The sequence below is a fragment of the Salvelinus fontinalis genome, chromosome 28 (assembly GCF_029448725.1).
Source record: "Salvelinus fontinalis isolate EN_2023a chromosome 28, ASM2944872v1, whole genome shotgun sequence".
NCBI classification, from domain to species: domain Eukaryota; kingdom Metazoa; phylum Chordata; class Actinopteri; order Salmoniformes; family Salmonidae; genus Salvelinus; species Salvelinus fontinalis.
Genome location: NC_074692.1, coordinates 28,683,276 through 28,697,053, shown reverse-complemented (window position 1 = coordinate 28,697,053; position 13,778 = coordinate 28,683,276). Strand labels below are relative to the sequence as shown.

The 13,778-nt window shown below is 44.0% G+C and overlaps 1 protein-coding gene across 6 annotated transcripts in view; it reads left to right on the top strand.

Annotated features, from left to right (window-relative positions):
* Positions 1-13,778, top strand: part of LOC129826553 (vesicle-associated membrane protein 8-like) — a 42,666-nt gene that overhangs the window by 17,334 nt on the left and 11,554 nt on the right. For all 6 annotated transcript variants that reach the window (XM_055887428.1, XM_055887427.1, XM_055887429.1 and 3 more), the window contains exons 8-11: positions 289-371; positions 625-821; positions 4,153-4,298; positions 4,461-4,567. In XM_055887428.1, the coding sequence (XP_055743403.1) occupies positions 289-371; positions 625-821; positions 4,153-4,298; positions 4,461-4,567 (533 nt within the window). The remainder of the gene's footprint in view (positions 1-288; positions 372-624; positions 822-4,152; positions 4,299-4,460; positions 4,568-13,778) is intronic.

Here is a 13,778-nt window from a genome sequence, read left to right as displayed (position 1 = left end):
GCTGGTTGTGTTGATTGTTGAGTGATGCTCTAAGGCAGTGTTTCTCAATCCTGGTCCTGGGGACCCAAAACGGTTCACATTTTTGATTTGCACTACACTCCTGATTCCACTAATCTAAGGTATGATGATGAGTCTGTTAGTGGAATCGGGTATGTAGTGCGAGGACAAAACAAAAATGTGCACCCCCCCAGAACCAGGATTAAGAAACACTGCTGTAAATGATTGGCAGTTGGCCTACATATTCCGATTTAATGGTATCATTCATGAAATGATTGTGTGACTGGACAGGTGGTCTCCAGCAGACCCAGGAGAAGATCTCCATCTGCCCCTCCCTGGCAGACTTCTCTTTCACCAGCTGGAACCCTGACCAGGTGAGAGCAACATACACTGGCAATATACACAGTTTGCATCCCAAATGGCACCCTATTTCCTATATAGTGCACTACTTTTGACCAGGAATCTATGGGCCCTGGTCAAATATAGTGCATGATATAGGGAATAGGGTGCCATTTGGGAAGCACACATCTTTATTTTAGTTTGGAAATGATACAGATTGGAGCTATTGCGTTGATACAGTAGTCATATAGCCCTACAGTCTCTATATAAATCGTTCTTCTATTACAGACCATGAACCAGATGCTGGAGAAGATGAAGCAGGGGGATCACATGTTTGACCGGAACGCGGAACCGGATGAGGAGGAGTGTCAGGATTTTGGGGATGATTTTGATGGAGACTATGAGGAGGGTCAGGGGGACTATGGTGGAGAGGGCTCCAAGGAACACAAGGATGGATGTAAGGCTGGAGGGCCGGGGAGAGGAAGGTGAGTGTACTGAGGGTGTTTGTTACAGGGTGGTAACAACCTGGGGGCGTTTGTTGGTACTCTGCTTGTTTATACCCGTAGAGCAGTGGTTCCTAAACACTTTATAGTCCCGTACCCCTTCAAACATTCAACCTACAGCTGCGTACCCCCTCTAGCACCAGGGTCAGCGCATTCTCAAATGTTGTTTTTTGCCATCATTGTAAGCCTACCATACACACACTATACTATACGATACATTTATTAAACATAAGAATGAGTGTGAGTTTTGGTCACAACCCGGCTCGTGGGAAGTGACAAAGAGCTCTTATAGGACCAGGGCACAAATAATGATATAATAATAATAATCAATAATTTTGCTCTATATTTAGCCATCTTGCATATAAAAACATTTGTTCATCAAAATTCGTGAATAACTCACCACAGGTTAGTGAAGGGTGTGCTTGAAAGGAAGCACATAACTCTGCAATGTTGAATTGGAGAGAGTCTCACTCTTAAATAATTTTCCACACGCAGTCTGCCTGTATTTAGTTTTCATGCTTTTGAGGGCCGAGCATCCACTCTCACATAGGTGCGTGGTTTAAAGGGCATCAATGTCTTAACCGCGCGATTTGCTAAGGCAGGATACTCTGAGCTCAACCCAATCCAGAAATCTGCAGTGGCTTCTGATTTTAAATTACATTTTCACAGAACAGCTTGCTGCAATTTCAATGAGGCTCTTGTTCAGATATCTGTAAGTGGACTGGAGGCAGGGCATGAAAGGGATAACGAATCCAGTTGTTTGTGTCGTCCATTCCAGGAAAGTACCTGCGTAATTGCGCACCCAGCTCACTCAGGTGCTTCGCTATGTCACATTTGACATTGTCCGTAAGCTTGAGTTCATTTGCACACAAAAAAAATCATACAATGACGGAAAGACCTGTGTGTTGTCCTTGTTAATGCAGACAGAAAAGAGCTCCAACTTCTTAATCATAGCCTCAATTTTGTCCTGCACATTGAATATAGTTGCGGAGAGTCCCTGTAATCCTAGATTCAGATCATTCAGGTGAGAAAAAACATCACCCAGATAGGCCAGTCATGTGATTAACTCGTCATCATGCAAGCAGTCAGACAAGTAAAAATTATGGTCAGTAAAGAGAACTTTAAGCTCGTCTCTCAATTTAAAAAAACGGGTCAATAATTTGCCCCTTGATAACCAGCGCACTTCTGTATGTTGTAAAAACATTACATGGTCGCTGCCCATATCATTGCATAATGCAGAAAATACACAAGTTCAGGGGCCTTGCTTTAACAAAGTTAGTCATTTTCACTGTAGTGTCCGAAAGGTCTTTCAAGCTGTCAGGCATTCCCTTGGCAGCAAGAGCCTCTCGGTGGATACTGCAGTGTACCCAAGTGACATCAGGAGCAAATGCTTGCACGCGTGTTACCACTCCACTATGTATCCCTGTCATGGCTTTTGCGCCATCAGTACAGATGCCAACACATCTTGATCACAAGTCAATTTGATGTCACAAAGCTGTCCAGTAATTTAAAAAATAACCTCTCCTGTTGTCCTGGTTTGCAGAAGAGGATGTCTTCCTTAATTGACCCCCCATAAACGTAACGAACATATACCAGGAGCTGTGCCAGGCCCGCCACGTCTGTTGACTCATCCAGCTGTAACGCATAGAATTCACTGGCTTGTATGCGAAGCAGTAATTGTTTCACGACACATCAGTAACATGGATGGAGATGTTTTGAAACGGTATTGTTTGATGAAGGCATTGTCTGTATAGTTTTATTGGCCTTTTCTCCCAGCATTGTCCCAGCCATATCCACTGCAGCAGGAAGAATGAAGTCCTCCACAATAGTATGGGGCTTGCCTGTCCTTGCCACTCGGTAGCTCACCATATAAGACACTTCTAGCCCAGTCTTATTAATGGTATCTGTTGCTTTTATACATGTCTTACTACTCGAAAGTCATCTTAATTCTCGCTCAAACTCCTGTGTTGTTTTTTTCAAATTGGCATGTTTTGTTTCTAAATATCTGCGCAAGAGTGAAGGTTTCACCCACGGGAGAGTAACGGTTAATGTGATTGTATGTACATTTTCTGACTAGGCTACCTGTATTTGATGTTTTTTCGCTGAACCCTAGATGGTTTAATTTAATTTTTGGCAGTGAAATCAGGCTACTCAAACGAGGGGGAAAAAACCTCACCCAAATGTATAGCTCCTTTCGGAAATATAAATTGGCTGTTTGAAAATGTGAAGATTTTATGTGTGTGTATGTATGTATGTATGTATATGAATGTGAATATGTTTGTATGTATGTATATATATATATATATAAATATAAATCTTCACATTTTCAAACAGCCAATTTATATTTTGTATATATATGTATATGTATATGTATATGTATACATACACACACACACACACACACACACACACACACACACACACACGTGTGAATCACATTTTTATTTGGCGTATCCCAGACAGCATTATGCGTACCCCAGTTTGGGAATACCTGCCATACAGGATCCCAGGGATGTTTCATGAGGAACGGTATCCCACAAGGAAACCGGTCCGGTAGCTTGAATTGACCTTGTTCTGTCTCTAGTTTTGTTGTTGTTGTTGTGGTGTGTGTTGTTGTGTGTACCATGATGTCCTGAGTTTCAAAACTGTTATGACGGTAACACACCCAAACCCATTAAATATCCTGTTTAGATGTCTGGATGAATGAAGGGAAACAATTTGACTCGACAGAAAAAGCTCTACTCTACTCCTTGACTTATGTCCAGGCAGGCTTTAGAATTGGAGTTACTTATCCGAGCAAAAGTAATTGGATTAACTGAAGATGTGTTTATTAAATCCATATTTTTCTCAGTCTAGGTTTAAAAATGAAACTGATGTTTCTTTTCCATCTTGGGCAATAGTTACAGGGGAGATGGATGAGCCAATTAGACGATTAGGTGGCCATGAGAGTATGCGGGCCAGATTGGGGATTTAGCAAGGACACCGGGGTTAACACCCCTACTCGTACAATAAATGCCGTGGGATCTTTGGTGACCACAGTCAGGACACTCATTTAACGTCCCATCTGAAAGACGGTACCATACACAGGGCAATGTCCCCAGCCACTGCACAGGGGGATTGGCTTTTATTTATTTTTATCTGAGGAAAGAGTGCCTCCTACTGGCCCTCCAACACCACTTCCAGCAGCATCTGGTCTCACATCCAGGGACCGACCGTGCTTAGCTTCAGAGGCAAGCCAGCAGTGGGATGCAGGGTGGTATGCTGCTGGCCATGTATTTTAATGTCATTCTGTGGTGTGGCTGACTGTCCACAGGGATGTGATTCCCATTGGAGAGGGGGACATAGCCACCATGTGTCTGCAGCTGTCCAACCAGCCCAGAGAGTACTCATACTTCAGCCCTAGGACCATGGCTACCTGGGCAGGTCCTGGCTACTGGCGCTTCAAACCTCTGCACAAGAGTGAGTGGTGGTTGTATGCACAAAGCCATGTTTTATATGTATTTTATCTGTGTTTGGGAGAATTCCTTAACAGCATTGGCCACTAAATATCACCTGTTCATTCCTCTGTCTCGTGTGTGTGTGTGTGTGTGTGTGTGTGTGTGTGTGTGTGTGTGTGTGTAGAGGACAACATGCCTGAGAAGGAGGGTCGCAAGAGGAAGCCTAAGAAGGCCTTTGAAATCGACTTTAACGACCATGTCAACTTTGAAACCTACTTCCGCACCACTAGAGTAAGCCCTTGGTAACCCCTCCAGTTCTCTGATTATTGTTTGAGCTGCACCCAAGAGCATTAACCGGAAATAAGATGGCGCCGGAGAACAAGGATGACGTTTTACGTATTCCAAACCAATTGTGTTTTTTGTTTGTTTCTTTGTGTTGTTTGTAACTTATTTTGTACATAATGTTGCTGCTACCGTCTCTTATGTCCAAAAATAACTTCCTGGCATCAGAACTGCAATTACTCAACACGAACTGGCAGAATCCTTTTTTTTCTTTTTAACTAGTCCCGACAAGTCCGAATTGAATGATATACTGTTTCCCCGGGAACAGGCCCATATCCCTGTCATTTGCGTGAAGAAAAAGGGGCCAGAGGGCAGCCTGCCTTCTGAGAATTTGTAGGCGATCAACTAAACCCCAACTTCCTTCCATTCTGCTAGCAAACGTGCAATCTTTGGAAAATAAAATCGATGACCTACGCGGAAGATTAAACTCCCAACGGGTCATTCAAAACTGAACGACGACATCAACATGCAGCTGGCTGGTTATACTCTGTATCGGCAGGACAGAACAGGGGCATCTGGTAAGACAAGGGGCGGCGGAGTGTATTTTTGTAAATAACAGCTGGTGCACGATATCTAAGGAAGTCTCAAGGTTTTGCTCGCCTGAGGTAGAGTATCTCATGATGAGCTGTAGAACACACTATCTACCTAGAGACTTTTCAGCTGTATTTTTCGTAGCTGTCTACATACCACCGCAGACCGATGCTGGCACTAAGACCGCACTGAATGTGCTGTATTCCGCCAAAAGCAAACAGGAAAACACTCACCCAGAGGCGGCGCTCTTAGTAGCCGGGGACTTTAATGCAGGGAAACTTAAATCAGTTTTACCAAATTTCTATCCGCATGTTAAATGTGCAACCAGAGGGAAAAAACGTTGGACCACCTTTTACTCTACACACAGAGACGCATACAAAGCTTGCCCTCCATTTGGCAAATCTGACCATAATTCTATCCTCCTGATTCCTGCTTACAAGCAAAAATTAAAGCAGGAAGCACCAGTGACTAGATCAATAAGAAAAGTGGTCAGATGAAGCAGAGGCTAAGCTACAGGACTGTTTTGCTAGCGCAGACTGGAATATGTTCTGGGATTCCTCTGATGGCATTGGGTAGTACACCACATCAGTCATTGGCTTCATCAATAAGTGCATCGACGACGTCGTCCCCACAGTGACGTACATACGTACATACCCCAACCAGAAGCCATGGATTACAGGCAACATCCGCACTGAGCTAAAGGCTAAAGCTGCCACTTTCAAGGAGCGTGACTCTAACCCGGAAGCTTATAAGAAATCCTGCTATGCCCTCCGACGAACCATCAAAGCGTCAATAGAGGACTAAGATCGAATTGTACTACATAGGCTCTGATGTTCGTCGGATGTGGCAGGGCTTGCAAACCATTAGACTACAAAGGGAAGCACAGTCGAGAGCTGCCCAGTGACACGAGCCTACCAGATGAGCTAAACTACTTCTATGCTCGCTTCGAGGCAAATAACACTGAAACATGCATGAGAGCACCAGCTGTTCCGGAAGACTGTGTGATCACGCTCTCCGCAGCCGATGTAAGACCTTTAAAACTTCTTCGGGATCAGTGTCCTTTCCACGGGATGGTTGAGCGAACACAGGCTAATTCGATTAGCATGAGGTTGTAAGTACAAGAACATTTCCCAGAACATAATTTTGATATCTGATATTGTCCGGAAGATTAACAAGAATTTAAGCTATTTGCACTGTCCAATTTACAGTAGCTATTACAGTGAAAGAGTCAGGAGAGTGCACAATTTTGAACATAAAGTTATTAATAAACAAATTAGGCACATTTGGGCTGTCTTGATACAACATTTTGAACAGAAATACAATGGTTCATTGGATCAGTCAAATGTTGCACAAACATTGCTGCCATCTAGTGGCCAAAATCTAAATTGCACCTAGGCTGGAATAATACATTATGGATTTCAAAGATGATGGTACAAAAGAACACTTTTTCTTTGTATTATCTTTTACCAAATCTATTGTGTTATTCTCCTACATTCCTTTCACATTTTCACAAACTTCAAAGTGTTTCCTTTCAAATGGTACCAAGAATATACATATCCTTGCTTAAGGGCCTGAGCTACAGGCAGTTAGATTTGGGTATGTCTTTTTAGGCGAAAATTTAAAAAAAGGGGGCGGATCCTTTAGATCAACATTCACAGACGGATTATCTGGACGTGTACTGCGAGCATGCGCTGACCAACTGACCATGGGTATGTAACAACACATCCAACACGCTGATCCTCAACACGGGGCTCTCAGGAGTGTGTGCTCAGTCCCCTACTGTACTGCCTGTTCACTCATGACTGCACTGCCAGGCATGACCCCAATACCATTAAGTTTGCCGATGACAAAACGGTGGTAGGCCTGATCACCGACAACGATGAGACCGCTTATAGGGAGAAGGTCAGAGACCTGGCCGGGTGGTGCCAGGACAAAAACCTCTCCCTCGACCTGATCAAGACAAAGGAGATGATTTGTGGACTACAGGAAAAAGAGGACCGAGCACGCCCCCATTCTCATCGACGGGGCTGTAGTGGAGCAGGTTGAGAACTTCAAGTTCCTTGTTGTCCACATCACCAACAAACTTACATGGTCCAAGTTAGGGATGGGCGATATGGCCAAAATCTCATATCCAGAAATCGATACATATCACGTTAGACACATTCTGTAAATTCAATTAATAAATAGTTTATATAAAGTGACCACATGTAAAGGCCTATTTCTTATTACATTTTGAATTATACTCAACAAATAAAAGGTATTTGCATTTGGTACCTTGAGTCAAGTGTTAGCACCAACTCACAAAACCCCCTTTTCTCGACAGTGTAAATTAGGGCCATGTCTTTGCAAATGTAAGTTGTGACGGCGGCTGTTACCTCCTTTCATCTTCATGATTCTTTGCCATATGGTGTGCCGCGGGCAAAAGCCTCTTGCAACGTCAGTCGGGTTTGTTTTGAGCACTCAACTGTACTTTTTTGGGTCTCATCCGTAAACTCTCCATACTGTTTCACATGATTCTTGCGTAGGTGGTAAGAGGTTAGTGGTGTTTGAGCGTGTTGTCGGGACCAGCCTGCGGCATATTTAGCAGAGGATGGTTTTTATGGTGCGTGTCAGACTTTACATACCCAAACCATGCCCTTGCGACTGAAGTAGCCCCTCTTTTAGGTACGGTCTCCGTGCTCTGTGTCACGTTCACTCCCCTCCATGTTTGTTTGTGTTGCAAATGTCCAAATATTGCCATAAAGAGTGTGATTTGCGACACAATGAAATAAACGAGAGCATAATATGAAACGATAGACAATTTTCTATCGTCACGCGATATATATCACCTAGCCCTAGTTCAAGCACACCACGACAGTCGTGAAGAGGGCACAACAAAACCTGTTCCCCCTCAGGAGACTGAAAAGATTTGGAATGGGTCCTCAGATCCTCAAAAGGTTCTACAGCTGCACCACCGAGAGCATCCTGACTGGTTGCATCACTACCTGGTATGGCAACTGCTCGGCCTCTGACCGTAAGGCACTACAGAGTTTAGTGCGTACGGCCCAGTACTTCACTGGGGCCAAGCTTCCTGCCATCCAGGACCTCTACACCAGGCAGTATCAGAGGAAGGCCCTAAAAATTGTCAGACTCCAGCCACCCTAGTCATAGACTGTTCTCTCTGCTACCACACAGCAAGCGGTACAGGAGCGCCAAGTCTAGGTCCAAGAGGCTTCTAAACAGCTTTTACCCGGGCCAACTCTTTTCTCTGTATACATCAATGATGTCGCTCTTGCTGCTGGTGATTCTCTGGTCCACCTCTACGCAGACGACACCATTCTGTATACATCTGGCCCCTCTTTGGACACTTAACTAACCTCCAGACGAGCTTCAATGCCATACAACTCTCCTTCCGTGGCCTACAACTGCTCTTAAATGCAAGTAAAACTAAATGCATGCTCTTCAACCGATCGCTGCCCGCCCGTCCAGCATCACTACCCTGGACGGTTCTGACTTAGAATATGTGGACAACTACAAATACCTAGGTGTCTGGTTAGACTGTAAACTCTCCTTCCAGACTCACATTAACCATCTCCAATCCAAAATTAAATTTAGAATCGGCTTCTTATTTCGCAACAAAGCATCATTCACTCATGCTGCCAAACATACCCTTGTAAAACTGACTATCTTGATGAGCCTTGACTTCGCCGACGTAATTTACAAAATAGCCCCCAACACTCTACTCAGACTGCATCCAATTTGCTATCACAGTGCCATCCGTTTTGTCACCAAAGCCCCATATACTACCCACCACTGCGACCTGTATGTTCTCGTTGGCTGGCCCTCGCTTCACATTCGTCGCCAAACCCACTGGCTCCAGGTCATCTATAAGTCTTTGCTAGGTAAAGCCCCGCCTTATCTCAGCTCACTGGTCACCATAGCAGCACCCACCCGTAGCACTCGCTCCAGCAGGTATATCTCACTGGTCACCCCCAAAGCCAATTCTTCCTTTGGCCGCCTTTCCTTCCAGTTCTCTGCTGCCAATGACTAGAACGAATTGCAAAAATCACTGAAGCTGGAGACCCATATCTCTCTCACTAACTGTAAGCACCAGCTGTCAGAGCAGCTCACAGATCACTGCACCTGTACATAGCCCATCTGTAAATAGGCCATCCAACTACCTCATTCCCATACTGTTATTTATTTTTTACTCCTTTGCACCCCAGTATCTCTACTTGCACATTCATATTTTGCACATCTATCACTCCAGTGTTTAATTGCTAAATTGTAATTATTTTGCCACTATGGCCTATTTATTGCCCTTATCTTACCTCATTTGCACACACTGTATATAGACTTTTTCTCTTGTGTTATTGATTGTATGTTTGTTTATTCCATGTGTAACTCTGTTGTTTGTGTCACACTGCTTTGCTTTATCTTGGCCAGGTCGCAGTTGTAAATGAGAACTTGTTCTCAACCATTCTACCTGGTTAAATAAAAAAAAACAAGCCATAAGACTCCCGAACATCTAATCAAATGGCTTCCCAGAGTATTTGCATTGCCCCCCCCCATTGCCCCCATTGCCCCCCCCCATTACTTGTTACTTTTATTTCTTATTCTTACTCTATTATTTTTTCCTGCATTGTTGGTTAGGGGCTCTTAAGCATTTCACTAAGGTCTACACCTGTTGTATTTGGCGCATTAACATGATGTCTTCTAATTGCAGTCGCTGTACTCATAATATACAGGAGAACGATCGCCTTACGGCGAAAATAGCTGTGCTGCAAGCCCAGCTTCAGACGCAATCGTTAGGCAAGGGTAATTTCAGTGTAGGAAAGGAAGAAACAGCGTCTGTGCCACCAGTAAGTACAGATAGTAACGTTAGTATAAATCCCCCCGCACAGTCCCCGCAGCCGGACAACTTTCTCATGGCTTCTGGAGGGAAATGCTGTTGGAATGCTCAACCGGTGTCGCTCATTCAGCCGACAGAAACTTTCAACCGGTTTTCCCCATTATGTAGCGAGTCGGAGTCTGAGTCTGAGTCTTCTCTTGTCTCTACTCCTCCCGTTACGGGGTCTGAGACGCCGAAGGCTCCCACCGTTAGCTCTGACAAATTGAAAACCCTAGTCATTGGCGACTCCATTACCCGCAGTATTAGACTTAAAACGAATCACCCAGCGATCATACACTGTTTACCAGGGGGCAGGGCTACCGACGTTAAGGCTAATCTTAAGATGGTGCTGGCTAAAGCTAAATCTGGCGAGTGTAGAGAGTATAGAGATATTGTTATCCACGTCGGCACCAACGATGTTAGGATGAAACAGTCAGAGGTCACCAAGTGCAACATAGCTTCAGCGTGTAAATCAGCTAGAAAGATGTGTCGGCATCGAGTAATTGTCTCTGGCCCCCTCCCAGTTAGGGGGAGTGACGAGCTCTACAGCAGAGTCTCAGCACTCAATCGCTGGTTGAAAACTGTTTTCTGCCCCTCCCAAAAGATAGAATTTGTAGATAATTGGCCCTCTTTCTGGGACTCACCCACAAACAGGACCAAGCCTGACCTGCTAAGGAGTGACGGACTCCATCCTACCTGGAGGGGTGCTCTCATCTTATCTACCAACATAGATAGGGCTCTAACTCCTTTAGCCCCACAATGAAATAGGGTGCAGGCCAGGCAGCAGGCTGTTAGCTAACCTGCCAGCTTAGTGGAGTCTGCCAATAGCACAGTCAGTGTAGTCAGCTCAGCCATACCCATTGAGACTGTGTCTGTGCCTCGACCTAGGTTGGGCAAAACTAAACATGGCGGTGTTCGCCTTAGCAATCTTATTAGGATAAAGACCTCCTCCATTCCTGCCATTATTGAAAGAGATCGTGATACCTCACATCTCAAAATAGGGTTACTTAATGTTAGATCCCTCACTTCAAAGGCAGTCATAGTCAATGAACTAATCACTGATCATAATCTTGATGTGATTGGCCTGACTGAAACATGGCTTAAGCCTGATGAATTTACTGTGTTAAATGAGGCCTCACCTCCTGGTTACACTAGTGACCATATCCCCCGTGCATCCCGCAAAGGCGGAGGTGTTGCTAACATCTACAATAGCAAATTTCAATTTACAAAAAAAAAAATGGCGTTTTCGTCTTTTGAGCTTCTAGTCATGAAATCTATGCAGCCTACTCAATCACTTTTTATAGCTACTGTTTACAGGCCTCCTGGGCCATATACAGCGTTCCTCTCTGAGTTTCCTGAATTCCTATCAGACCTTGTAGTCATAGCAGATCATATTCTAATTTTTGGTGATTTTAATATTCACATGGAGAAGTCCACAGACCCACTCCAAAAGTCTTTCGGAGCCATCATCGACTCAGTGGGTTTTGTCCAACATGTCTCTGGACCTACTCACTGCCACAGTCATACTCTGGACCTAGTTTTGTCCCATGGAATAAATGTTGTAGATCTTAATGTTTTTCCACATAATCCTGGACTATCGGACCACCATTTTATTACGTTTGCAATCGCAACAAATAATCTGCTCAGACCCCAACCAAGGAGCATCAAAAGTCGTGCTATAAATTCTCAGACAACACAAAAATTCCTTGATGCCCTTCCAGACTCCATCTGCCTACCCAAGGACGTCAGAGGACAAAAATCAGTTAACCACTTAACTGAGGAACTCAATTTAACCTTGCGCAATACCCTAGATGCAGTTGCACCCCTAAAAACGAAAAACATTTGTCATAAGAAACTAGCTCCCTGGTATACAGAAAATACCCGAGCTTTGAAGCAAGCTTCCAGGAAATTGGAACGGAAATGGCGCCACACAACTGGAAGTCTTCCGACTAGCTTGGAAAGACAGTACCGTGCAGTACCGAAGAGCCCTCACTGCTGCTCGATCATCCTACTTTTCCAACTTAATCGAGGAAAATAAGAACAATCCAAAATTTCTTTTTGATACTGTTGCAAAGCTAACTAAAAAGCAGCATTCCCCAAGAGAGGATGGCTTTCACTTCAGCAGTAATAAATTCATGAACTTCTTTGAGGAAAAGATCATGACCATTAGAAAGCAAATTACGGACTCCTCTTTGAATCTGCGTATTCCTCCAGGGCTTAGCTGTCCTGGATCTGCACAGCTCTGCGAGGGCCTGGGATCGGGAGAGACACTTAAGTGTTTTAGTACTATATCTCTTGACACAATGATGAAAATAATCATGGCCTCTAAACCTTCAAGCTGCATACTGGATCCTATTCCTACTAAACTGCTGAAGGAGCTGCTTCCTGTGCTTGGCCCTCCTATGTTGAACATAATAAACAGCTCTCTATCCACCGGATGTGTACCAAACTCACTAAAAGTGGCAGTGATAAAGCCTCTCTTGAAAAAGCCAAACCTTGACCCGGAAAATATAAAAAACTATCGGCCTATATCGAATCTTCCATTCCTCTCAAAAATTTTAGAAAAAGCTGTTGCGCAGCAACTCACTGCCTTTCTGAAGACAAACAATGTATACGAAATGCTTCAGTCTGGTTTTAGACCCCATCATAGCACTGAGACTGCACTTGTGAAGGTGGTAAATGACTTTTTAATGGCGTCAGACCGAGGCTCTGCATCTGTCCTCGTGCTACTAGACCTTAGTGCTGCCTTTGACACCATCGATCACCACATTCTTTTGGAGAGACTGGAAACCCAAATTGGTCTACACGGACAAGTTCTGGCCTGGTTTAGATCTTACCTGTCGGAAAGATATCAGTTTGTCTCTGTGAATGGTCTGTCCTCTGACAAATCAACTGTACATTTCGGTGTTCCTCAAGGTTCCGTTTTAGGACCACTATTGTTTTCACTATATATTTTACCTCTTGGGGATGTTATTCGAAAACATAATGTTAACTTTCACTGCTATGCGGATGACACACAGCTGTACATTTCAATGAAACATGGTGAAGCCCCAAAATTGCCCTCGCTAGAAGCCTGTGTTTCAGACATAAGGAAGTGGATGGCTGAAAACTTTCTACTTTTAAACTCGGACAAAACAGAGATGCTTGTTCTAGGTCCCAAGAAACAAAGAGATCTTCTGTTAAATCTGACAATTCATCTTGATGGTTGTAAAGTCGTCTCAAATAAAACTGTGAAGGACCTCGGCGTTACTCTTGACCCTGATCTCTCTTTTGACGAACATATCAAGACTGTTTCAAGGACAGCTTTTTTCCATCTACGTAACATTGCAAAAATCAGAAATTTTCTGTCCAAAAATGATGCAGAAAAATTAATCCATGCATTTGTTACTTCTAGGTTAGACTACTGCAATGCTCTACTTTCCGGCTACCCGGATAAAGCACTAAATAAACTTCAGTTAGTGCTAAATACGGCTGCTAGAATCCTGACTAGAACCAAGAAATTTGATCATATTACTCCAGTGCTAGCTTCCCTACACTGGCTTCCCGTTAAGGCAAGGGCTGATTTCAAGGTTTTACTGTTAACCTTTAAAGCGTTACATGGGCTTGCTCCTACCTATCTTTCCGAGTTGGTCCTGCCGTACATACCTACACGTACGCTACGGTCACAAGACGCAGGCCTCCTAATTGTCCCTAAAATTTCTAAGCAAACAGCTGGAGGCAGGGCTTTCTCCTATAGATCTCCATTTTTATGGAACAGTC